Below are 25,081 nucleotides of genomic sequence, written 5' to 3'. Positions count from 1 at the left end.
TTGGCCTTTGGTGATGTACACTAACCCTAACCCTAACCCTAGCAAAGGTGACTTGCAATCACGCTCTTCTGATGAGTGGCTTTGGCTGAGACTTATAAACTCAAGTGTCACTCTTCCACCTTGAGGGTGTCCTCCTGGTGTAATGGTCGACGCTTGGGTCTTCCATGCGGTAGAGCTGGGTTTGAAATCTGTGTGTCACATTGCTGCCGAGACCCTGGTTTCATGGTGGGGGAGGTCAAAGCAGGGTGAACGTGTAGCAGAAGTGATTTGGAATCATGCTCTTGTGATGGGTAGCCCTGGCTGAGACATACAGGATGTCATCTTGGTCTAATGGTAGACGTATGGGTCCATATTGAACCATATTGAACCACCATATTGTCTCACACACACACACACACACACACACACACACACACACACACACGGCAGTCAGGGACCTTGTCTTGATGTTTGCCTATCTGTCATTAAAACATGCAACATCTAGCACCATAGTCTGGGTCGCACACATATGCCCATGTCGGCCTGGGTTCGATTCTGGTCCATGCCCTGTTGACATACCCTCTCCTCCTTACTTTCCTGTCTATCTTCACTATCTCTATCCAATTAAAAATATAAGAGGGGGACTGCCCCACTCCAAAAATAGTAGTGTAACTAGACCTATGTTCTCATTACATGATTAATGATTCATGACAACAAATCAATATATATATATATATATATATATATATATATATATATATATATATAATATATATTTCACATGGCATGTATATTGTTTTTTTCAGCATATGTTTGCAAATATACAGTGTAAAATGATATGCCTCTGAAGTAAAAATATTGAATGTGTATTAGTGTGTATTCGACTTTGTCTGTCTGTTTACCGATTTTCCGACGATTTGTCGATTGCTTTTGTCTGCGACTCTGCGCGGGTACGCTGCACGCGGGCTGCAACTGTACGTTGTGATTGTCGTGACTGCTGCTTGGCAAGTTAGATTCACAGTCAATCAATTTTATCCTGCGTCAAAACAAAGCAATAATGGCTGATTCACAAGACGACAAGCTTTACAAAGCTGAATATGCCAAAAGTGGACGTGCATCGTGTAAGAAATGCAAAGAAAACATTGCAAAAGACTCGCTGCGAATGGCCATCATGGTGCAGGTATGCTGGCTGCCGTCTTCTTTCCGTGAAAACTGTACAGAGATAGTCAGCTATGGACCGTCTATTTAGCTAGTTATCTTAATCACAGAAGTCCGACATTACCCAGTTATGTTTGTCGATTCTGCACCAAACAACTCACTTTTGATATGTTGTGTATTTATTATACGATTCCAGAATGTTTTGTTATTGTGTTATAGGCCCTCGTTAGCATTTAAATGGCTACTAATGGATTGAATGATAGGGCTTCGATTCCTTGCTTCTGACTCCTCTGCGGCGCTTTGATGATAATGACTCGCCTTGCTAGGTAGCTACTAGCTAATTGCCTTGAGTTACATCCTTTTTTGTTACACAAAAAACATAGTAGACAGAAGATAGACAAACATAGTAGACCTTCGTTCGGCCATCAGTTAGTCCGGGTACATCCCATTAATTGAACAGATAGTTACAACCAAGGAATTTGTCTTTAGGAGTCTTACTCCATTTCCAAGGAAGGAAAAACTGCGCATATGTAGAAAAACTCACAGCAATACTGAAATAGTTTTTCACCAGTGACTCGTTGTGACTTTGGTATCTGGTAATGTGTAGATTGTACCAGCATGGCAAGAGTTTTACACAGAGCTGAACTGCCAATGTGCTGCCTGTCTGACAAGTTGAAAAGTGTGGTTGCAATTGATTATCAACCTCCCTGACCATTTGAAATAATAAAGGCTGTTGTTTTCCGTGTTCATTTGACTAAACCTCCAGAACATTAGAGCTGACTGACAGAATACTTTGTCAAACATGATGTTCTATTCAGTTATTAAGGGCCCCATGGATGCACATCATGGCTACATTGCTGTCATAGTTTTAATTCCATCTGTGTGTTTAGTTCCAAACAGTTTTGCTATTCTTAGTAATTTATGCTGGTCTTAAAGGGGCAACCTGGGATTCATACAATAACAAAGCGGTCTCCCCGCCTCTTTTTTGGTAAAGAGCTGATGGATGGTGCTGGAGAAATGTGACCACTCTCAAATTCATAGATGGAGCTATGGATGCAAGAACTGATCATCCATGAGATAAAAAATAGTTTAAAGCTAAACTAATGTTTTTAAGCTACAGTGTTTTTTTGTGTGTTTTTTAATTGCATTGTTTACAAATCCCTCCTCTTCATCCCCACTACCCCCCTGTACAAATTTCTCTCCTGTTAAGCATTGTGACTGCCTATGGCCCCTGCTCCGAGCATTGATTACTTTATCTTATGATGACTGATGGATAGATGATTGACTTACTTAAACAAATGTATTTAAAACAATTGAACTAAGCTCATCAAGGATTTAAAAGTTATATTCTTCAAGAATCAATGGATTAATTTAAATCAAATTTAAATCCTTAATTTAAAAGCCAAAACATTTAGGTACCAATCCCAGATTGCCCCTTTAAAGAAAATAAATCTAATTTCAGTGTATTGTATGCTCTATTGCACATGTATGCATATTTTCAACTCTCTTTCTGTTCCCTAGTCACCCATGTTTGACGGGAAGGTGCCCCACTGGCACCACTTCTCCTGTTTCTGGCTCCGTGCCGCTGCCCAGTCTCCCTCGGACATCTCTGGGTTCTCTGACCTCCGCTGGGAGGACCAGGAAAAGGTCAAGAAGGCCATCGAGACTGGGGGAGCTGCCGGAGGTCAGACTTTGAACCTTTAACCCAGCATGAAGTGATCTGTGTACCCCTGTGGTGTAATAAAAAAAAATGCGCCAGTAGTTATAGGCCTAATGACACTGATATGTGATCTGCATAGCATTGTATAATGTCAGGCTACTGTTGAGAGATACCAGGGCTGAACAATAATAAATCAATGCTGTTTAAAGTTGAAAGGTCAAATAACACTATTTGGACATCCTCCCTCCCCACAGGTAAAGGTGACCAAAAGGGCGGGGCCAAAGGAGAGAAGACACTGAATGACTTTGCGGTGGAGTACGCCAAGTCCAATCGCAGCACATGCAAAGGGTGTGAGCAGAAAATTGAAAAGGTAAGAAAAGTCATCATTTACTTTTTAGTCATCATTTACATTTATTAATTTACATGCAAGGTCAACAGCAAAAGTTGTACTCCTCACCCACTTTTCCGCTAAACAGGATGAAAGTGAATTGACTGAATCTATTTCGCCCCCCAACCCCCGCTTCTCTCTCCTGCAGGACCAGATCCGTGTGTCTAAGAAGACGGTTGACCCAGAGAAGCCCCAGCTGGGTCTGATAGACCGCTGGTACCACACGGCCTGCTTCGTGGGCCGCAGGGAGGAGCTGGTCTTTAAGCCAGAGTACAGCGCCGCCCAGCTGAAAGGCTTCAACACACTCAAGTCCGAGGACAAGGAGGAGCTCAAGAAGAGGCTTCCCACTGTTAAATCTGAGGGGTGAGTTTTTTGGGGGGGGTTTTTACAGTTAAGATATAGTCTTATATGTGGCACTCGTTGGCGTTATTGATATATATGGTACAGTTGAAAACTACAACACTTTATTTACACCGAATCACTTTGGGTGGTTTGGAGATGGATACAGAGACTTACTGTAGATGGATATTAACATACATTCATATACCATCTCTATTCTCTTACTTGGCTGTCTAAGAAGCTGTTCTATGTCCACTGTCCTCCAATCTTAGTTTTACTGGGATTGTTACTGGGATAGTTCCGTGTGTCGATGATAAAAGTGTTCTGTGGGACACCTTCGTTGGTGATGCCAGCTCTTGGTGGGACAGAGTTGCCGTGTTACGGCAGGGTCATACCTGGTAGAAAGCGGGCAAGGTGAGCCAGGACCAGTGGTCACCGGTCAGGTCCTGTGGGCGGTGGTGCCCCCCTAATCGCCCCCCTCCTCCCCTTCCCCCATGGTCCGGCAGCAGAGGAAGATGGCCTTGAAGGTGTCCCGGAAGGCCCTCATCTTGTAGGCGTAGAGGAAGGGGTTAACGGCGGAGTTAGCGTGAGAGAGGATGATGGCGGTGAGCAGGAGCTCCAGAGGCACGGGGCAGCCGGGGCACAGCAGCAGGAAGCAGTTGATGATGTGCAACGGGATCCAGCAGGCGGTGAAGAGGAAGAGGACGAGGAAGAGGGAGGTGGCCGTCTTCATCTCCTGCTTCATGCTGGCCGCCCGTGCTGCCTGGCGCTCCCCGCCCCCACACTCGGCCGCGATGCGCCGTATCTGCCGTTTCACCGTCACAAAGATTTGAGCGTAGATGAGGAACATGACCACCAGGGGCGCCAGCACGCAGGCGAAGAAGTTAAAGTACACCATGTAGGTCATGTCGACAACAAACACGAAGAAGCAGTAGCCCGATTCCGGCGGCGTCTTGTGCCAGCCCATCAGCGGCACCAAGCCTATGAGGAACGCCAGCACCCAGGTTACCAGGATGACCAAGATGGCGTTGCGTGGCGTCATCAGGGTGTGGTAGCGGAACGGCAGGAAGATGGCCACGTAGCGCTCCACGGCCACCGCTAGCAGGCTGAAGATGGAGCTCTGCGTTAGCATGATTAGCACGCTGAGCATGAGCAAGCACAGGTAGAGGTTGTGGCGTGGCACACCCACGTCGGTCAGGATGGCGCAGGGGATGGCCAGGGCGCCCACGCAGATGTCGGCCACCGCCAGCGACACCAGGAAGTAGTTGGTGACAGTGCGCAGCTTCCTGTTGAGGCCCACGGCGGTGCAGACCAGGAGGTTGCCCACGGTGGAGAGGACGGCGATGACCAGCTCGGCCACCATGTACGCCACGTTGGGGGAGACCACCAGGTCGGGGGGAGGCGGGGGAGGAGAGAAGGTGGAGGAAGAGGAGGGTGAGGAAGGCGAGGATGAGTTCCAGAGGAACTGTTGGAGAGGGGTGAAGTATGGGAGGGTTGTGTTTTCGGACGGTCGCGAGGTGGAGAGGTTCAGTGGTGCGGTGAGGTTCGCCGACATTTTCCTGAGGTGGTGGTGAAGAAGAAGAAGAAAAGGAAAAAGTGCAAAGATCAGATTTGAGGAAGGCGAGGAATTTATCTATAGTTGATTTTCCTGATCTAGCAATGGTCAAAAGATACAACGTGTTAGCTATTGTAAAATAAATCTCTTCGCAAACAACGTGTTTCTTTGTTGATGGAGTTAAACGTAGCTACTTACCGAAAGGTAATAATCCGGACGGCAGGTGCTTTGGAAGAATAAGGTCTGTCCTGTTCTGAGTCTGTCCGAGCATCAGTATCGATCTCCAGCCATCTTCACAAGCCACCAACCTTCTCTCACCAACCTCTTCGACCACATACACACACATACACACAAGTTTGAATCCTGTTGCGTGTTGTTTTTATAGAATTCATACTCCTCCCCTGCTCCCTTAATATTTGGGCTGGAGTGTTTTTATGAGCGTGTTTCCTGTCCTCTTGTGATTCAGGTCGTGACCATAACAGGACGATAATTAGGCGACATATGTTTGTTTTTTTGTTTTTGTTTTTGTTTTTGTTTGTGTGTATAAGACAGAGTATGTGCGTTTGAACGACAAAAGTATGTGTTTTGGCGGTTGCATTCGGAATCTGGGAGGCTGATTAATTTCACCCCTGAAGGGGAAGTGGATGACGCCCATAATCACCCCCGGAGACAAGGGGACATGCCCGAGCTTGAGTCTGTGTCCACAGAGTGACGGGACACTAATGAAAGCTGCTGATAGATGAAGGTATCAGAGTTGTTTACCTAATCTTGGATAAGCCTCTGCTCCCATCTGACCTCATTTAGGAAGTTAATTTGGGGCATGCCAAGTTCCTTCAGGAAGTTCTTGTCAACAGCAAACTTTTACTTTGAAGGGTGAATTATTGAATGGTTTTGTTGTGACGAAATCACATTTTGAAGATGGTTTAAGAACTTTGAGATGGTTTATGAAATGTATCCTCTCAATTATTTTATTATTTCTTTCCAGAAAAAGAAAGGCTGACGAGGTAGATGGCGATGGGTCATCCAAGAAGAAGAGGAAGGAGGAAGAGCAGGAAAAGAAGAAACTGGACCTGCAGATGAAGGTTTGCTCTCACTTTGTGGTCCTCTGTGGCTCAGTTGGTAGAGCATGGTGCTAACGACGCTTAGGTTGTGGGTTCGATTCCCGCTTTGGTATATATATATACCAGATATATATACTGAAAAATGTATGCACTCACTGCAATGTAAGTCACTTTGGATAACAGCGTCAGCTAAATGGTATATATTATTATTACTTTGTCATGTTCCTTTTGAATGTTCCTCCAGAATTGATATCATGAGAAATCAAAAATAGATAGGCACTTCCAAAACGTTCACACCTAGTCAGCAACAATACTCAAATAGGCTGTGGCATTCAAGCGATGATTGATTGGTATTAACGGGCCCAAAGTGTGCCAAGAAAACATTCCCCACACCATTACAACACCTCCACCATGAGAAGGTGTGCAGGTGTTCCTAATAAAGTGAGTATATGTTCTCCTCTTGTCTGTGTTTCCAGGAGCAAAGTGCTCTGATCTGGGGTATCAAGGACAAGGTGAGACAGTTCTGCTCCACCAACGACATGAAGGAGCTGCTCATTGCTAACGGACAGGAGGTGCCCTCGGGAGAGACCAATGTAAGGAGCCTGTTTGTCTCCGTTACTCTCTCTGTCTGCCCTTGTCTCTATTCCTCTCTCTCTCGCTCTCTCTCTGTCTGTCTATTTCTCTTCTTGTCTCTGTCTATTTTGTCTTTCATTCTTTCTTTTCCCCCCGTCTCTCTCTTTCTCTGTCCCTGTTTATCTTAATGATGGTCAATCAAAACATCTTGATTCTGTGAATTTGATTCACAGACTGCGAACAGCCAATCCCATTGCATGTTGTTTGTTGACAGATTAATGACAGCCTATTAGGTTGTGGCTCGCTTGTCTATGTCCGACCGACAGCTTGTTGACAACTCATGGAAGTTTGGTGTTGTTTGATTGACAGGTCGTGGACAGCCTAGCAGACTGCATGGCCTTCGGGGGGCTCAAGCCTTGCGAGGAGTGTAAGGGCCAGCTGGTGTTCAAGAGCGACGCCTACTATTGCACGGGAAACATCTCCGCCTGGACCAAGTGTGTGTTCAAGACCCAGACGCCCAACCGCAAGGACTGGGTCACGCCCAAGGTGAGTCTTCTCTCTGTGGTCACAGTGACCACAAAGCTGACCGCATATAGTTCCATGTACCGGAATGGGGCTTCATGGTCCAGATATAACACAAATGGGGTGGTGTCTTAGTGTCAGTAGTTGGCACAGCAGTTTGGTTTCTATATAGAGGCAGTGAGTATAGAGCCATATTTCTAGCTATGACCCTGGAGAAACTAGTGGGGACCCAGAAGTGGGCCGTAATCCGTCTCTTAGGAAACACTGCTCGCTGTAGAGACTGGCAGTAAAGTAATGCCAGAGGGACAGGCAGTGACCAGATATATGTATATCGATAAAGGTCTCAAATGCTTAGATGAGAGATCCACTTGCTGATATGTGTCCCTCTGTCCCTCTTCCAGGAGTTCCACGAAGTTCCCTTCCTCAAGAAGTACAAGTTCAAGCGGCAGGACCGGGTGCTTCCCAAGGCTGCCTCCGCCCCTCCCCCTGCCTCCTCTGCCACCACCCCTGTCCCCAGTGCCTCTAGCGCCCCCAGTAGACCACTCCCAGAAGGCGCCCCTGCAGGTGAGCTAGACCAGCACAGGGATTATCATGGATGATCTCGTGGGAGAACTGGGGTGCCTTCAGAATGTTTAATGTTTTAAAATGTTTTGAATGTTTCTTAGTGCAATTACATCAAGAAAAAAAAACGATTTCACTTTAAAGCAATTTAAATGTGAAGAATCTATGCAAAACAGTTGAAAGTATTAGAGGTGTCCTTGATTAAGCTTGGCTTTTGCACTTTTGCATGGGTTATTCCATGGGTTCCATTGAACCTGCTCAGGTTTTTGAAAGTATCATACAATGTATGTATTTGACACAGGTCTGCTGAGAAATGCTCTGGAATGGATGCACGGAACCTCGGAACCATGGAATTGGAATGCCCATTTTACTCATTCTAACTCTATGTCTACATGCTTCCTCTCCCTGTAGACAAGCCCCTGACAGGGCTGAAGCTCCTGACCGTGGGCAAGCTGAGCAAAAACAAGGACGAGCTGAAGGCTGCTGTGGAGGAGCTGGGCGGGAAGATCACCAGCACAGCCAGTAAGGCTGATCTCTGCCTCAGCACCAAGAGTGAGTAGCTAGTCGACACCCAGAGTGAACCTAAGCACAAGGCTAATTAGTTAATGTATGGGACATTTTTTTGCTACTCATGATTTTTAACCTGAAGTTTGATGTCTTTGGTTCGTTGTCCCTCTCTCTCTCTCTCTCTCTCTCTCTCTCTCTCTCCTTCTGTCCCTCCCCTCCCCCTCCCACAGAGGAGGTGGAGAAGATGAGCAAGAAGATGGAGGAGACGAAGGAGGCCGGCGTGCGCGTGGTCTCAGAGGACTTCCTCAAAGACTTCAAGTCCTCGGGCAAGGCCCTCCAGGAGCTCGTCTCCCTGCACGGCATCGCCCCCTGGGGGGCTGAGGTCAAAAGAGAGGCCCAGGCTCCAGCCGCAGCCTCCAAGTCTGGAATCATGGCTGCCAAGAGCTCAGGGAAAGTGAAGGAGGAGGAAGGTAGGGATGAGGAATAGATGATTAGATGACCTGTAATGCAACAGACTGCTATGCAGGGGAGGCTGGTGGAGGGAGAAATCAAAGGACAGGCTCATTGTAATGCATGGAATGAAATGAGCAATGGTATCGAACAGGAGCCTGTCCTCCGATTTCTCCCTCCACCAGCCTCCACTGGAGGAGAGAACGGGTGGAAGTGAGTTTATTTTGGAAGGGAGATAATGGTGGATGGTGGATACTGGGTCCTGATTTAAATCTAGTTTATATCTTGTTTTTGCAGGGGGCAGCAAATCCAAGAAGATGAAGCTGACCGTTAAAGGAGGAGCGGCAGTGGACCCAGACTCAGGTGTGTGTCTGTGTCTGTGTATGTTAAGATTTAGTTGTGGTAGAAGCACTGAGAGGTTGCAAAACCACTAACACTCACTGCCTTTAATGAATTGCTTGTATGAGCTCCTGAACTCGTGTCTGCATTGCTCAGGTCTGGAGAACAGCGCTCACGTCCTGGACCAGAACGGGAAGATCTTCAGTGCCACTCTGGGTCTGGTAGACATCGTCAGGGGAACAAACTCCTACTACAAACTCCAGCTGCTGGAAGACGACGTGCAGAAACGGTTCGTCTGATGTCAGGACCGAGGGTTCTCGATGTGTTATGTTGTTTTTCAGGTTTTTGGTTCCTTCCTCTGCGCTCTTTTCCCCTCAATTTCTGTCCACTTTCACTCATTCTGTTCTCTCCACTCTCTCCATTCCATTCCACCCCATCCCTCTCTCTTTCTTCCTTTCCAACCCACCACACCACTCTTCTCTCCATTCCCCAATCCCTCTTTCCTACCCTGGCTTCCCTCTCTCCTCCTATCCTCTTCATATAATCCTCACACTCTCTCTCTGTCCTATCTCTCTTCTCTCCACCCCCCTACTCCCTATTTTTCCCCTCACTCTTTCACCCCTCCTTTCTCCCATGGCTTCCCTTTTTCCCCTCTCCCTTTACTGAGACTCTCATGCCCTCTCTCTCCGGTGTGTAGGTACTGGGTGTTCAGATCTTGGGGCAGAGTGGGGACTACCATCGGGGGTAATAAGCTGGATAAGTTCCATGACAAGAACTCCGCCATGGACAACTTCCTGGGTGTGTACGAAGAGAAGACGGGTAATGCCTGGGGCTCCTCCAACTTCACCAAGTACCCCACCAAATTCTACCCTCTGGAGATCGACTATGGACAGGTACTGTAAAGCTGGAACAAACACATACAGAAGGACACACACACACACACACACACACACACACACACACACACACACACACACAAACAAAGAGACACAGCTCAAGAGTAAAAAGACAATACACAAACATACACCAAGTTAATGTTTACTACAATTTACTACCTACTGACACAATTTTCATTTCAGTCACCAGCTTTATAACGATAAAGCCCAAATGGCTGCACATCTACTACGATTGCCCTGCCCCTGGTCGCCGGCCTGTCCCGTCTCTGGTTGGCCTATCCTGTCTGCAGCCTATATCTGATTGGCTGTGTGCGTTTTTTTTCTCCCCAGGATGAGGAAGCGGTGAAGAAGCTGACGGCCAGCGCAGGTACCAAGTCTCTGCTGGCCAAGCCCGTCCAGGAGCTCATCAGAACCATCTTCGACGTTGAGAGCATGAAAAAGGCCATGGTGGAGTTTGAGGTGTGTGTGTGTGCATGTGCGCAGTCCTACATGCTTTGTGTGCACTGATGACAAGAAACTTTTCCTTGAAACTGATATGCCAGAAGATATGCCTGCAGTGTGTTTATGTTTTCTTATTTACCCCCATGTCCACCCTCCCTGTCTCCCCTCTCAGATTGACCTGCAGAAGATGCCTCTGGGGAAGCTGAGTAAGAGGCAGATCCAGAGTGCCTACGCCCTCCTCAGCGAAGTGCAGCAGGTCGGTGATATACAGCACCCCTGGTGTCCATTCAGTAGAACTGCAGTCCACTCCTTTGTGTTCCTTTTCTACCTTTTTGATTGACTTAAAGACTTCTTTTCATTAAAAATCCTTCATTCCTAAGCGGCCGCCTAGGTTCGATTTCAGAGCTGTCACGCGTAGTGGTCTGATCGCTCATTCACTGTATTGAAGAAGTTTTTTTTCAGACCGTGTGATTGTGTCTCAAGTCATGTAAGGCATTGTTTTCTCTTTTCTCCCTTAGGCTGTGTCAGACAGTTCCTCAGAGTCCCAAATTCTGGATCTGTCCAACCGTTTCTACACCCTCATTCCTCACGACTTTGGGATGAAGAAACCACCGCTGCTCAGCAATCTGGACTACATTCAGGTACAGTTACACTCAATTATATGTTTTTTTCGGGCATTTCTGCTTTATTTGGATAGAGACAGTAGAGTTTGACAGGAAGGATGGGAGAGAGAGGAGGGATGACATGCAAGATAGGTCGAGGGTCGGAATCGAACCAGGAACCTTGCGATTACGTGGTAAGCGCATTTATGTGCTACGCCACTAAGCACCCCCCAATATTCAGGTAACTTTGTCCTTTTTCTCTCCAGCTTGCTCCAAACTCGGAAGCTAACAGTGGTTGGAGATGTCAATGCGGAAAAAACACATCTTCTATCCATATGTTTCTTTCTTTTTTTTAAACCTTTTTATGTACTGTGTAGGCGAAGGTCCAGATGCTGGACAACCTGCTGGACATTGAGGTGGCCTACAGTCTGCTCAGAGGAGGGGCCGAGGACAACAAGAAGGACCCCATCGACATCAACTATGAGAAACTCAAGACCAAGATCGAGGTAGGGTCCTGTGTTATGTTAAACATACTGTTAACAATGTTACACATACTGTTAACTTTGTTACACATACTGTTAACTTTGTTACACATAATGTTAACTGTGTTATATAATGTTAACTGCATCGTCCATCGCGCAGGTTGTTGACAAGAGCACAAAGGAGGCAGATATCATTCTGCAGTACGTCAAGAACACACACGCTGCTACGCACAACACCTACACACTGGAAGTTGAGGAGGTGAGATGTTTCTCAGGTCTACTGGCCTGATATTGATTCAGTTGGATGTCCAGGGATGACTTCTGTGGTCCTCTGTGGCTCAGTTGGTAGAGCATGGCGCTAACAACGCTTACGTTGTGGGTTTGATTCCCGCTGGGACCATATACTGAAATGTATGCACTCACTGCAATGTAAGTCGCTTTGGATAAAAGCGTCAGCTAATTGGCATATATTCTAGAGCTATTTTGTCTGCGTGTGCAGTTCCTAGTTTGTGGGGTTGTTTTCAAACTGTCTCTGTTAGAAATGTAAGTTACTTTTCGTTGACAGAGAAGAATAAATTACATTTTGGCTCTGCTTTTCGACATTACTTAAATTCATTCTTCCTTGTTGGTTCTAATAGTAAGGATGTTTTTTGTTTTTTTCTGCCTCTGTGGTATCTTCTCCCTCTCGCAGATCTTCAAGATTGTTAGAGAGGGAGAATACCAGAGGTACCGCCCCTTCCAGGACCTGCCCAATCGTCAGCTGCTGTGGCACGGCTCTCGCACAACCAACTACGCTGGCATTCTGTCTCAGGGTTTGCGCATCGCCCCGCCAGAGGCCCCAGTGGTGAGTGTTTCAGCTTGTGCTACAGCGCCATCTACTGCTTGGATGCATGGTGGCAGGTCTTGTAAGGGCTTCCTTTTAGGTTTAAGCATTCCTTGATTCATATTGTTGGTTTGTTTGTGTTAATATTTGTTTGTATTTGCTGGTGTGACATTTGGATTTGTTGTTTGGGTGTTCCGATGTCTTAAATATATTTTACAAGTGACCGGTATGTTCTTTGACGTTGAAACAAGCCCACAATTCTATCATTGAGTTGATGCAATAGTTGTTGTTGGTTAAATTCAGCTTTATTCGTATGTTATTTGACTCACTGTATTGTCTTGATTCATCCCAGACGGGTTACATGTTTGGGAAAGGTGTATACTTTGCCGACATGGTATCCAAGAGCGCCAACTACTGCCACACCTCCCAGTCTGACCCCACTGGTCTCCTCCTGCTGGGAGAGGTCGCCCTCGGCAACATGTGAGTGACAGGCTGGGTTCTTCATGTTATGTCAATTGTTCCGCATTTTTCAGCCCAGCTGCTTAATGAAATAGAACTGGATAATGTTTGGTTATTTTTTGGTTTGGTGTGTTCACACAGGCATGAACTGAAGAAGGCATCGCACATCACAAAATTACCCAAGGGTAAACACAGCGTGAAAGGTAAGGGTTTGATTTTGGATGATGTCATCATGATTATACCTCATATTTTAATCATGTTTTAGCCCCCGATCGAGATACCTGGAAAACAGTATACAAATGCATACATAGGCCTTCATATTTTATCACTCCAAGTCATGATTTTGTTCTCACTTTCTTCCTGTCAGGTGTGGGTAGAAACGCACCAGACCCAAGTGCCACGGTCTCTTTAGATGGGGTGCAAGTGCCCCTGGGAAAAGGAGTCAACACCAACATTGACGACACAAGTCTGCTATACAACGAGTATCCTTTGCTTCATCTGAGGGCTTGGGCCCGTTTTACAAATCAGATGTTTTGGCCTGTGCTGGTCCAAATGTTGTTGTGTTTTTTTCATGCTGATGTTGGTAGGAAATTAAACGAATGATGAATGGTGGTGATGGATATATCGACGTCTAAATAATACCATAACTAGTTAATTGAGTATTTTGTTCTTCTGCTCTTGAAACCTAACCTTGAACAAATCTTTCCCAAACCCACCATCTCTGCTCTGGACTCCACATTTCCCTTAACCATTCCTCCTCCAGATACATTGTGTACGATGTGGCACAGGTCAACCTGAAGTACCTGCTGAAGATCAAGTTCAACTACCAGACATCCCTGTGGTGAAGGGGGCCGTAGACACCCTCCCCCCCTCCCCCATCTTCCAGAAGAATCCAGACGTTCCCGTCCCCCCCCACAGCGTCAAGCCCGCACCTCACCACAGAAGACATCTAAGGCTTGGCCCCGAGTGTAGACGTTCCAAGCCTAATACCATGTTAGCGTTTCTTTGGATAGTATCCACCTAGCCTACCGTTTACATGGCTTATTGCAATAGCTGATAGCCCTCAATAGGATTGATGTATATGCATTGTGGTTATGCACCTCCTCAGTACCTTCTCCAGACTTTACTTTTAAGGACAGTGGATTTCAGAGTCCACCAATCAGAAGGGCTGATTTTGAGGCACCTGTGGAAAGAGATCGCCATTGGACAAAATAAGAGCGATAAGAGCAACACTGGGAAATGATTGGTCTGTGAAATGTTAGGATTTTCTTTTCTTAACTTGTGTACTGTAGTTCTAGGTCGTATTCCACAATTGGCAATGTTCTTTTATTTTTGTATTACTGTTGAAAACGTGCAATCTGGCGTTGATGGTCAATTAAGGGTTTCAACAGCCATTTCTCATCCTTTTGGACCAGTCCAGTTATATCTGTTCCAGCCAAAAAGGCAGCCATTGACGAGGTATTGGTTGATAAATCGGCACACCCTGTGAACATATATTTACTCAAATCGTGGCTGACATTTTACTAGAACTCTAGTAATAGAACTGTTAAGATGAACACTTCGTAGACTGTTTGTAAGGAGTCAATTGCTAAGTTTGACCTGTATAATACCTGTTTTTGTTTTTTGTTTCTCAATCTATCTTCGTAAAAATGACTCCATTTAAAAACATTTTTTTTAGTATAATACAGCATTTAGGCCACGTAAAATAAATGTTTGATTTTGAGTGGAGAGATGGTATGTCTTCTTCACCAGAGGTTATTCTTTACTCTTTCCTCCAATGAAAATAAAACCTTTCCTTTTGCTTATCTTCCCTTCTTACATATTATATTTATGAATTTAAGGTCTACTGTCTACGTTCCAAATCTGCCTTCCATCCAGTAACTTTTGAGGTCTTGTATAGTCTGAGGCCCTCTGCAAATCGTCAACCCATCAAATGGAGTTCTGCTCATTACTTACTTGATGAAAATAATAATAACCTGTGTTACCTGTGTGGGGAATTGATATTGGGACCTAATTAGGACCTAATATCCCCAGTTGGCGCAATTACTGTATATCTATCATTATGGCCGTCCTCTGAGCCCCCTGGGGCAAGGGGCGTTGCCCTCTACCTGTTGATGAGCTTGTGTGTTGTCAGGGATGATCAGTTATATATCAGGGCTCTCTTTCCATTTCCTTTCAGAGAAGACATAAAGGTCTGCTGAAATAAAAGGTAAAGTCAGTGATGAGTTTTTGCCTTAACATCTGGCTTAGAAAATGCTTTTATTTGATAGCAACTCAATTTAATCATCACTTGCAATAAATGTCAGTTTACACGGGAACAATAATGTTCTAGTTTATTAGTTGCAGGTCAAACTGTACAATCATCTCTCAAATTGCCCTCCAGACACTCTTTGTCCCAGAATGCATCTTGACAATAAGGTCTTTGAAAAAGCGGCGCGGCTAATTCAAGATGGCGGAGATGGACCAGCTGTTAGATGAGAGTAAGTAACAACACGAATTTAACAAGTCTTTTAAGCTACGAATACATTCCCATGAGGCATTTTTTTGTATAATATGTGCAATATGTTACTTCTATAAACTGAATACACGTCTTACTTTTTTAATAAAGCGTTTGTAAACTCATTTTGCAGACGCAAAGAATCTTGTCTAGCCTAGTCAGCTAACGTTAGCGCTTGTTAGCAAAATAGACAGCTAGCTTGGTAAGCAGCTAGTTGTACACTTAGCTAGCTAGCTAACGTTAGCTACTCTAAAAATAATGAGGCAGTCGTCATTCTGGCTAGCTAAGGCGTAATGCAGCTTTGTGTAGCCCAGTAGTTATACTTCGCTATAGCTCATAGAGCTTTATTGATGTTTCATGTTATCTTCATTTCTGAATCTTTTGATCACAACATCATAGATAGTTTTTGGTCAGGGCAGGGTTGTATAGCCAAGGTTACTGGAGAATGATTATCTAAACATCGTGACAGGGCTGCCGAGGCGATAGCAATTTTCAGCTGTTGGCTTGTTATCAAAGGTTCTAGGTAATGTATATTATATACAGCTTGCTTGTATTATCTAAAAAAAAAATGTCACCTACACAGCAAGCTTTATTTGTCAGTCAGTCACTGACAGCACAGCACCGGTGTCAAGGGTCAGCTTGCTGCAGCTGTCATGAGCTGCCAGATTGTTTAGTAACGTGTTGTATCAGCAACCGGTATTCCTAAACTTTCGAACACATTTATTTCTATAATTTGCTGAACATGAGCCTAACTTCACCCTATAATCAGAGTACCTCATATTTTACTGTTAGCTATGCTTCTTTGTCTGTTTTATATATGGTAGCCTGTCTGAGAGAATTGTGTTGTCAATCATTACATTTGTGATGTTACAAAAATCAAACCCTCTTCTCTGATTTCAGGCTCTTCGGCCGAGGCGCTTGTCAGCCTGAAAGGTATTGCATCCTAAAAGCAGGCACTTGATGATGATCTGAGTGCCGAGCCTCTTTTCCTGTGACCATTATGCACTGATACAGACTACTCACTCTGACCCTGTGTTTCCCCCTCAATGTGGTTGGAGATGTCAGTCCATCAGTACATTAGGGGTCTTAAAAAGTCTGGCACTTAAAATCACACACAAGACGGACATGTCACGCACAGAACTAAGTCCTCACTTGTCAGTAGTGATGCTGATCATAATTCTGATGAGGACTGATGAGAGTTCTCATCAAATATCCTGTGATTCTCTGCACTTTGTTGTGTTTTTTTGTTGTTGCTTATTCGGAAGTCACTGTGATGTAGGGGAATGTAAAATGTCCATTCAGTCTATACTCATCTTTATCTTGATGATTACTGACTCTAGATGACTTGGAAAGGATAAAGCCATTATGGTCATGAAGGATAGGAAGATGTATGGTTCTGGCTGTGTAGGATGGTGGTCCTCTGTGGCTCAGTTGGTAGAGCATGGCGCTAACAACGCTTAGGTTGGGGGTTTGATTCCCACTGGGACCATATATACTGAAAAATGTATACACTCACTGCAATGTAAGTCGCTTTGGATAAATGCATCAGCTAAATGGCATTTATTATTATTATTATTATTATTATTATTATTATTATTATTATTATTATATTTTATGGGAGCTATAGTGATGGCCTAGAGAGCATTGCGGTTTATTTGTAATACATTTTTAATCCCCTTCTGCGCCACACATCACTTTGAATTTCCAGAGGGCAGTTTGTCCAACTCTCTGAATGAGAAGCACAGCTTGCCAAAAGCTCACAACACAAGAGGACGACACTCCCTTGGGTCCATGGAAACGGTGAGAAATGGCCAATCACGTCGGTCGGTCCTTTGCATCTCTTAGGCACTCATTGATCGTATCTGTGGTGATTGAATCAGTATTGAGTAAGAGGGCACTGATGGTCTCATCAGCACATGAGCAGTCCCAGGTTGGTTTCTTCTGTCTACGTTTCCCTCATCTGTCTGGTTCACACAGGAAATTCAACCCTGTTAATGCTTAATATTTCAGATGAATTCAACAAATCAGTTCTCCCAGTTCTTTTGGCAGAATATCAACATTTTTCCCGCAGTTTAAAAAAAAAAAAAAAAAAAAAAAAAATTATCAAATGAAAATGTGTGTTGCATGTGAAATACTCATAAGCGTCCCATTGCTCTGTGTGACTCCAGCCCACGCGGAGCTCCAAGAGGGGCCGTCTCTTCAGAGAGGAGGAGGAGCAGCGCCTCCCGTCCAGATCCCCCAGGAGAAGCCAGAGGGTCACCTCCGTACCCCAGGTAAGAGGCTTTGAGGCTCGCAGTCCACCGCTGCCTGCACCATCACGATAGACCCCTTTACACCCAAGTCATGCTAAGGGAATTATTATTTTGTTTTTTTATTCCAAACGATATATATAGGCGTCGATAACCAGATCCAGTGATTAAATAGCGACGGAGCCTCTCTTTTAGGGGCGAAAAAAAGGGTCTTTTTTATGTTTGTCGACTTTTTGTTTGTTTGTTTTGTGTCCTTGCAGAAGTTTGCTAATCAGACGACCCCAGATAAGAAAATGTCCCAGAGGATTGGCCTGAGGTTGAGAAACCTCCTCAAACTGCCGAAAGCGCACAAATGGTGCATCTATGAGTGGTTCTACTCGAACATCGACAGGTAAGCAGAACGACCACATCTGTAAGAAGCAGTGTGTTGTGCATGTACCCAAAGTGGAGGGGAAAGTGTCGTCGAGTGCAACTGTGTGCATCAAACGGAGCGTTTCCATTGTCTGACTTCCACTGATGTTTTATTGTTTACTTCCCCCCCCCCCACACACAGACCTTTATTTGAAGGGGACAATGACTTCTGCCTGTGTCTGAAAGAATCCTTCCCCAACCTAAAGACCAGGAAGTTGACGCGTGTGGAGTGGGGCACTATCAGGAGACTGATGGGCAAGCCTAGACGGTACGGTGCCTAACCTCACATGGTCTTTGCCACCTTTCCTTGTCTTTCATTACCTTTACCTTTCCACCTTTTTGACACACCCTTTGTTCCACACAAGCACATTGTGTTTGGAATAGACCTTGTTGAAGTACTTTATATATATATATATATAATATATATATTGTTTTTATTATTATTTATTTGTATATTTATATATCCCAAGGGGAAAACAATTGCGATTCCGATGTGCAGTGGAAACACATATTGTTGTCTAGGTAAAGCAAACACTTGCAAAATTGTACCGGTATTTGGTTAAAAAGAGATGGAAAAAGAGAAAATAATGTGCATACACACAGTGTACATGCTTACGCAAATACACACACACACAGGGGGGGGGAGGAGTGTGTTGAGCTTGACCCCCCCCCCCCTCTTCGTCTCCAGGTGTTCGTCTGCGTTCTTTGCAGAGGAGAGGACGGCGCTCAGACAGAAGCGGCAGAAGATGCGCCTGCTGCAGCAGAGGAAGCTGGCCGACGTGTCGCACTGCAAAGACCTCCCCGCCGAGATCCCGCTGCCCCTCGTCATAGGAACCAAAGTCACCGGTACAACGTTTTGGCCACGGCAAAAGTTGTCATAGCAACCCAAGCCAATTGTGAAACGTCACTGAGCTGTAGTCATAGCAACCCAAGTCCCCCCGTTTTTTTTAATATTCAGCACCTGAATGGTTTCTGCTCACACACAATTTTGACGTGCCGATTTATAGTGTGTGTGTGTGTGTGTGTGTGTGTTCCAGCTCGACTCAGGGGCGTCCATGATGGCCTCTTCACAGGGCAGATAGATGCGGTGGATACAGGCGCTGCCACCTACAGAGTGACCTTTGACCGCAACGGGCTGGGCACTCACACAGTGCCTGACTACGAAGTGCTGGTACGTCTGGCATTTGCACTACAATTTACCATTAATGCATCATTTCAGGGTCTCTGACCTCTTGAAACACCACACACTGAGATGGGAAACTCTTAACCAGCTATACACTGAAAGGGACTTATCATTTGCTCAACAAAAATGCAGAAAAACTGCATTCCCATTCACTTATGAAATTTGTGATGATGATATGACAACAAATTACTTCCATAGTGTATTTGGGATGATTTGAATCACTTGCGTGTTATTCTCTCTCTTCAGAGCAACGAGCCTAACGAGACCATGCCCATCTCGGCCTTCGCTCAGAAACAGCGGCCTTCACGCTTCCAGAGCTTTATGACCCCGCCCCGAGGGTCCTACCCCACCCCCACCACTCCCGTCCTCATGGTACGCAGGGAACCCGGGCTCATGTTCAGAGAAGTGTCGTTTTATCATTAGAAATAGTTTGTTTTGGTCGTATGGCCTCAGGGCTATGATACTGTTCCTCTTTGTTTTGGTTGCTGTATGTCTATCAAGTCTTATTCATGACTCATGACTAACCTGGCTAAATAATAAAGGTTACATTTGTAACATTTTGAATACGTTTCATTTACGTTTGTGTTACCATCCGTTGCCGATAGACACAGGCTTTGTTTCTCAGGTGAAATTGGAATCATCTGGGGGAGCTTGGTGGCGTAGCACACTAATGCGCATACCACGTAATCGCAAGGTTCCTGGTTCGATTCCGACCCTCGACATATCTTGCATGTCACCCCTCCTTTCTCTCACCCATCCTTCCTGTCAATCTCTATCCCAATAAAGCAGAAATGCCCTAAAAACATATTTAAAAAGAAGAAAAAAGAAATTGGAATCATCTTCATTAAGTGATGGAATGGTGAAAAGCAATGACACCTTTCTGTGATTTCAACAGGACAACAATGACCCTCTCATCAGCCAGTCTCCGTGGAAAAGCAAACTTCCCGGCGCAGAAGGGGATACCCTCGGAGGGTTCCCTGTCAAGTTCCTCGTCCAAGTGGTGAGTTGCCCTGTCTTGGCTTTGCCTCTCTGATTATATAACGTCATTGTTTCGGTAAACCCATCTAAAGACCGTCTCCCACTCCCTCGTAGACGAGACTCTCCAAGATCCTCATGATCAAGAAGGAACACATCAAGCACTTGAAGGACATGAACACAGAGGCCGAGAAACTGGTATGATCACAGAAAACGTTACGAAAATACTGTTATGATGCTGTTAAAATGTATTGAGTTCGAAAAGGAAATTGCTATATTGAATCAGCATCAAAAACTCTACATTGGCGTGTTTCACATTGGGCTGCGTGACCTGTCTATGGCATGGATTAGGTGTTTTACCAGAAGTAGATGTTGAGATGATGTTTTGTCTCGGTCTACAGAAGTCCTACTCGATGCCCATAGGCCTGGAGTTCCAGAAGCGCTATGCCACCACGGTGCTGGAACTGGAGCAGCTCAATAAGGACCTCAACAAGGTTCTACATGAGGTGCAGCAGTTCTGTTGTGAGGTGAGATTATGCTGCCTGTCCCATCTTCATATCTCATCATCATCATGGAAAAGAGCAATATTTGGTCTCAGAGCTGTCTCTAGCCTTGCCTGTCAATAGCTGTCTCCCCAGCTAGTAGTGGTATTACCTGTTATCTTACTCTTTCACATTAACCTTTTACACTAGGTAGGTAAGAAGAACTTCACGTAGCTGGTCCTCGATCAGTGGGTCCACTCATCCATGTATCTAGCATATACATTGGACCTGAAGGACCAGGATGTGATTCTCCTGCATTCACTGACTGAAAAAGAACACAATCTGGGCCGCGTACATACTCATGCATTATGCAAGAACTTAGTGGGTATTACCCGGCTGTGAACTCGGTCTGTATCCCTCCAGCTGGCCCCGGACCAGGGCATGGCGCCCGCCGACCGGCCCACGAAGCTGCGTCGTCGCTGCGAAGAGGAGGCCCAGGAGATGGTGCAGCAGACCAACTCTCTACGGGACGACCAGCAGTGCGTCAGCAACCCCAGCCTCACACACCTCATCTCGGGCCTCACCGCCCTGCTGCTGCAGATAAAGGTATGTGTACACACACACACACACACACACACGTAAACACACATCTTGTATGTCCTCTTCACCCCCACTACCCCCCTGTACAAGTTTCTCTCCTGTTAATAAAAAAAGCATTGTGACTACATTGATTACTTTAGCATTGATTACTTTATCTTATGATGAGTGATGGATAGATGATTCACTTACTTAAACAAATGTATTTGTTGTAAGTCGCTTTGGATAAAGGCGTCTCCTAAATGCCATAAATGTATGTGTACACACACACACACACACACACACACGTTTACACATAAACACATACCTCGTTTAGTGTGGTCCTTACCAAATGAAGGTACATGCCTACAAACACACACACACACACTCACAGCCTGATGCATACATGCTCAACCTTACCTTCACAGCGCCACACAATTCATTTTGGATGGAGTCTTGTTTTGCCTAACCATTTGCTTGCGTGTGTGTGTGTGTGTTTCAGTGTCTAGCCGAGGGAGGTGACCTCAACTCGTTTGAGTTCAAGTCCCTGACTGACTCTCTGAATGACATAAAGAGCTCCATAGACCCTTCCAACCTCAGGTGAGCACTCGCGTGTCACGCTTCTCTCTCCACACTTATTTCACCCTGGATGTGGAGTGAATGAGGAGAGATGTGTGTCAACGTAGGGGAGAGTTTAAAGAAGGATAAACTGTGTGTTAACGTGTGTGTGTGTTAACGTGTGTGTGCGTGTGCGTGTCTCTGTCTGTCTAACTCTATCTATCTATCTAATGATGCCTTTTATTATGTTTTTACAATGGGGTTTTTTACGATTGCTTATGTCTTGTTATATGACCATATATACTGAAATGTATGGACTCACTGCAATGTAAGTCGCTTTGGATAAAAGTGTCAGCGAAATGGCATATATGTTTGATGTCTTTTGATGTTTTAAGTCCCCATAGGGGCAATAAAGGGCTTCATGCTTCATTCATTCTGTCTATCTTATCTATCTATCTATATTATCTGTCTGTCTACAGTTGCTTCCAGAATAACGTGGAGATCCACGTTGCCCATATCCAGAGTGGCCTGAGTCAGCTGGGAAACCTCCACGCCTTTGCCGCCAACAACACCAACACAGTCTAACACCTGCATCCTAACTACACACACACACACACACACACACACACACACACACACACACACACCCAGAGCGGCCTGGTCAGCATTAACCAAGTGGAACAACTTTCACACACTATGTATCTAATGACTGAGAAAAAAAAGAAGAGAAAAAAAAGAAAAGAAAACGAAAAAAAAAAAAAAAAGACTGTGGGTCCCCCTGAATCTGACTTCCAAACAAAATGCCCTCGTTGAATGATCTTCCCGAATGTTTGTCTAAGAGATTTGGGGAAAAATACCTCGCACAGCTATCAGCAACTTGTTTTTTTGTCAATTGTTCTTTGAAAATGATTTGTTTCTGAATGAACACGGAAAAACGTTTAAGTCAGAGGGACTGGCTGTGGTCACTGGGCCTCGGTCGGTGCAGGAGTTCACCTAGAAACAGTTCTGTTGTAGATTATCCTAGGGTCTCATGTGCCAAACAGTACTTCAAGCAGTGTCCATAATCCATATTTATTTATTTCTGAGAGGAGAAACAACATTTCCCATTTATGGAGCTTCCCATTGTGAGTCAAATGTTTCTTTGTGTGTTACTCCGCTGGTACTAAGCTCAGGGGAGGCTAAAGAATGTTTTGTAAAATAGTTTATTGTAGATATTTGTACAATACCTTTATGATTACTAGGATCCATCGTCAATATTTCTGTAATGTATTCAGAGATGGCTTTTGTAATTTTGTGTGCACTGAGAAGAGATTTTGGTATTTTTGTAAATGAGAGTTCAGTTTTTTGATCTAGTTCGACTTGGACAGATTGACAGTCTCAAATTGGGCATTGTTGTTTCTGCAACCTTACATCACACCTGGTGTACCATCACTGATGTAACTCAAAATTTAAAAAGAAACTAAAGGTGAAAATTTGTTCCTAGAAAATCTCCATTTCACCTTTGGTTTTGTAAAGCTGTATATGGGAATGCCTCATGGCATTTGTAAATATTCCTTGCTGTCTTTTTATATTAAACATATAGCAAAGCAAACTCTGGTCCTTATTTTATGTCACAGTTGGTTAGGGGAGGTAAAGAAATTTGAATACAATTCAGCAGGGGTACATTATGTAATATAGACTTTATTTGGCTGAAAATGTTATTACAATAATAAATAAGTGTTTCTTTACATCAAACGTTCTTGAACTTCCGTTCATTTTTAGTTCAAGTTATTATAAGCTTCGCAAAAAGCTTAGAGTCCATTCAGAATTTACATACATCACATTTTAAAGAAATATCACATAAAGCCACCAAAACCAGACATGGCGCCGTTTTCCCATTCTGAATCAGAATCTGAAAACTCTTGCGAGGCGCTGGCACGAATTGGAGAGAAGTGGCCGAAGTTGTCGGACCTGGTCTTCACCTGAGGTTGCTGGATTTGACACGCGGCGTCCTTGGGCGAGGACCTGCCGAAGTTATTCTGAGATGGAATGGGGGGGATAACCACTTTCATCTCGGGCCCAATGGTCTTGTTCGGTGGGAAATTGTCATATTCAACAAGCACATGTTTTGGGACCACACTAGCGCTGACGGTGGTTTGAGCTTTGAAGTAATGCCCATTGTCCTTGTGGTACGGATGGACGGTGTTGCAGGGAACTGCCACGCTCAGCTCGTCTCGTTCAATTTTCTCAACTATATTCCTATTTACGTCAATGGACGCTTCGTAGACGCATGGGATGGAGGAGTGTTCGTAATTGCCCGTTTTCGTTGACGTCTTGGCGCGCGTTTCCTCCGTCCCGTTATGGAGTGGAAGTCTGAAGTTGTCTCCCAGCGCGAAGTTTGACATTCTCTGCATCTCCGGGGGCATTCTGTTTTGCTGCACGAACGGAGCTACGGGTGCGGTGGTGACACCACCGTTGTTCTTCATGGACACGGATGACCCCACTTGGCGACGAGACTTTGCGCGTCGGTTCTGGAACCATACCTAATAAGGATAAATAGTTTTTAATCATTGGACTTACTATTTATCTTCCCAACACTTTTAGGATGGTTTCATCGAAACTGACAGGCCAGGGCTATATAACTGGCAATATCTACAACACAATCGTAGCCTATCCTCTCACCAACCCCAGCCTTCAATTATGTGTTGTCTTACCTGAATTCTGGACTCTGGTAAACCAGTGAGAGCCTCCAGTCTCTCGCGGAGGTAGATATCGGGGTATTTTGTATCAGAGAACACTTTCTCCAGTACTTCAATCTGCTGTTGGGTGAAGTTGGTTCTCTTTCTGCGATGTGTCAGCAAAGCCATGCTGTCTGTCCTTGGAACCGTGGAATTTGCAGAGTTGAAGTACCGTGTCCTATCGTTGGCAGCATAATCTGTTCAAAACAATCACACAGCGGCATGAATATAATTTTCATCATCAGATATTGCGATATTTAAATGCAGAGGTCGAGCTATCATTGTGCGTAATTACGCACACACCAACCTGTATGCGGCATGCTGCTGCTCCTCTCGAGGTTTCCTTCGTGATACATCTGGAATTGATTCAGGTCTCCGACCCTCTGTGTTCCGTGGACCGCTGACATACTCCTCTAATCCTTATTCTCAGATTCTGACTGACCACTACGGCCTTGCTACCGGTCTTATATCCGTCCTCATCATCTTGTGATCAAAGGTGGCTTCAGGATGTGTGAACGCGCGAGCCATTAGCGACGGCTGGCACTGGAGCATCAGCGCGCGATGCCCAGACTCACATTGTTCCTCGCGCGTCTGATATCAAGGAAAAAGGTGTGAATTTGCGACACCCTGAACGGTGG

At 45.0% G+C, this 25,081-nt stretch overlaps 4 protein-coding genes across 4 annotated transcripts; 2 read left to right on the top strand and 2 right to left on the bottom strand.

Annotated features, from left to right (window-relative positions):
• The first annotated feature begins 963 nt into the window (after positions 1-963).
• parp1 (poly (ADP-ribose) polymerase 1) lies at positions 964-14,600 on the top strand. Its single transcript, XM_083688885.1, has 23 exons — positions 964-1,159; positions 2,659-2,821; positions 3,052-3,167; positions 3,334-3,548; positions 6,065-6,161; positions 6,617-6,733; positions 7,083-7,259; positions 7,637-7,799; positions 8,208-8,348; positions 8,534-8,773; positions 9,051-9,116; positions 9,249-9,381; positions 9,790-9,985; positions 10,319-10,447; positions 10,602-10,685; positions 10,948-11,070; positions 11,409-11,537; positions 11,674-11,772; positions 12,205-12,357; positions 12,689-12,816; positions 12,937-12,998; positions 13,163-13,277; positions 13,559-14,600. Exons 1-23 carry the CDS (start codon positions 1,037-1,039, stop codon positions 13,638-13,640), a joined length of 3,051 nt encoding a protein of 1,016 aa, XP_083545011.1. The 5' UTR covers positions 964-1,036; the 3' UTR covers positions 13,641-14,600.
• On the bottom strand, positions 3,991-5,079 carry adorb1a (adenosine receptor B1a; the record flags this gene model as incomplete). Its single annotated transcript, XM_083688704.1, has 1 exon — positions 3,991-5,079. The coding sequence occupies one exon, from the start codon at positions 5,077-5,079 to the stop codon at positions 3,991-3,993; it is 1,089 nt and encodes a 362-aa protein (XP_083544830.1).
• A 623-nt stretch (positions 14,601-15,223) lies between the features above and the next one.
• lin9 (lin-9 DREAM MuvB core complex component) lies at positions 15,224-22,509 on the top strand. Its single transcript, XM_083688884.1, has 15 exons — positions 15,224-15,275; positions 16,193-16,225; positions 17,001-17,092; positions 17,461-17,565; positions 17,802-17,932; positions 18,095-18,220; positions 18,641-18,798; positions 18,990-19,123; positions 19,382-19,507; positions 20,031-20,135; positions 20,228-20,308; positions 20,512-20,637; positions 21,016-21,198; positions 21,671-21,768; positions 22,206-22,509. The coding sequence occupies exons 1-15, from the start codon at positions 15,245-15,247 to the stop codon at positions 22,309-22,311; spliced, it is 1,635 nt and encodes a 544-aa protein (XP_083545010.1). The 5' UTR covers positions 15,224-15,244; the 3' UTR covers positions 22,312-22,509.
• Positions 22,510-23,561: 1,052 nt separating this feature from the next.
• On the bottom strand, positions 23,562-24,850 carry mixl1 (Mix paired-like homeobox; the record flags this gene model as incomplete). Its single annotated transcript, XM_083688478.1, has 3 exons — positions 23,562-24,248; positions 24,420-24,640; positions 24,751-24,850. The coding sequence occupies 3 exons, from the start codon at positions 24,848-24,850 to the stop codon at positions 23,562-23,564; spliced, it is 1,008 nt and encodes a 335-aa protein (XP_083544604.1).
• Between the last annotated feature and the right edge of the window lie 231 nt (positions 24,851-25,081).

The sequence above is a fragment of the Argentina silus genome, assembly GCF_951799395.1.
Source record: "Argentina silus genome assembly, chromosome: 17".
NCBI classification, from domain to species: Eukaryota; Metazoa; Chordata; class Actinopteri; order Argentiniformes; family Argentinidae; genus Argentina; species Argentina silus.
Note: the sequence above shows the minus strand (reverse complement) of the source record. Positions and strands in the feature narration are given on the sequence as shown.

What these genes read in the sequence shown, in the direction of transcription:
- parp1 (XM_083688885.1), top strand. Translation starts at nt 1,037, where the DNA reads ATGGCTGATTCACAAGACGACAAGCTTTACAAAGCTGAATATGCCAAA. An exon ending in CCCAGAAGGCGCCCCTGCAG is followed by an intron (nt 7,800 to 8,207) that starts GTGAGCTAGACC and finishes CTCTCCCTGTAG; the next exon opens with ACAAGCCCCTGACAGGGCTG. An exon ending in GAAAGTGAAGGAGGAGGAAG is followed by an intron (nt 8,774 to 9,050) that starts GTAGGGATGAGG and finishes TTGTTTTTGCAG; the next exon opens with GGGGCAGCAAATCCAAGAAG.
- lin9 (XM_083688884.1), top strand. Translation starts at nt 15,245, where the DNA reads ATGGCGGAGATGGACCAGCTGTTAGATGAGA. An exon ending in TGCAGCAGTTCTGTTGTGAG is followed by an intron (nt 20,638 to 21,015) that starts GTGAGATTATGC and finishes GTATCCCTCCAG; the next exon opens with CTGGCCCCGGACCAGGGCAT. An exon ending in CCCTGCTGCTGCAGATAAAG is followed by an intron (nt 21,199 to 21,670) that starts GTATGTGTACAC and finishes TGTGTGTTTCAG; the next exon opens with TGTCTAGCCGAGGGAGGTGA.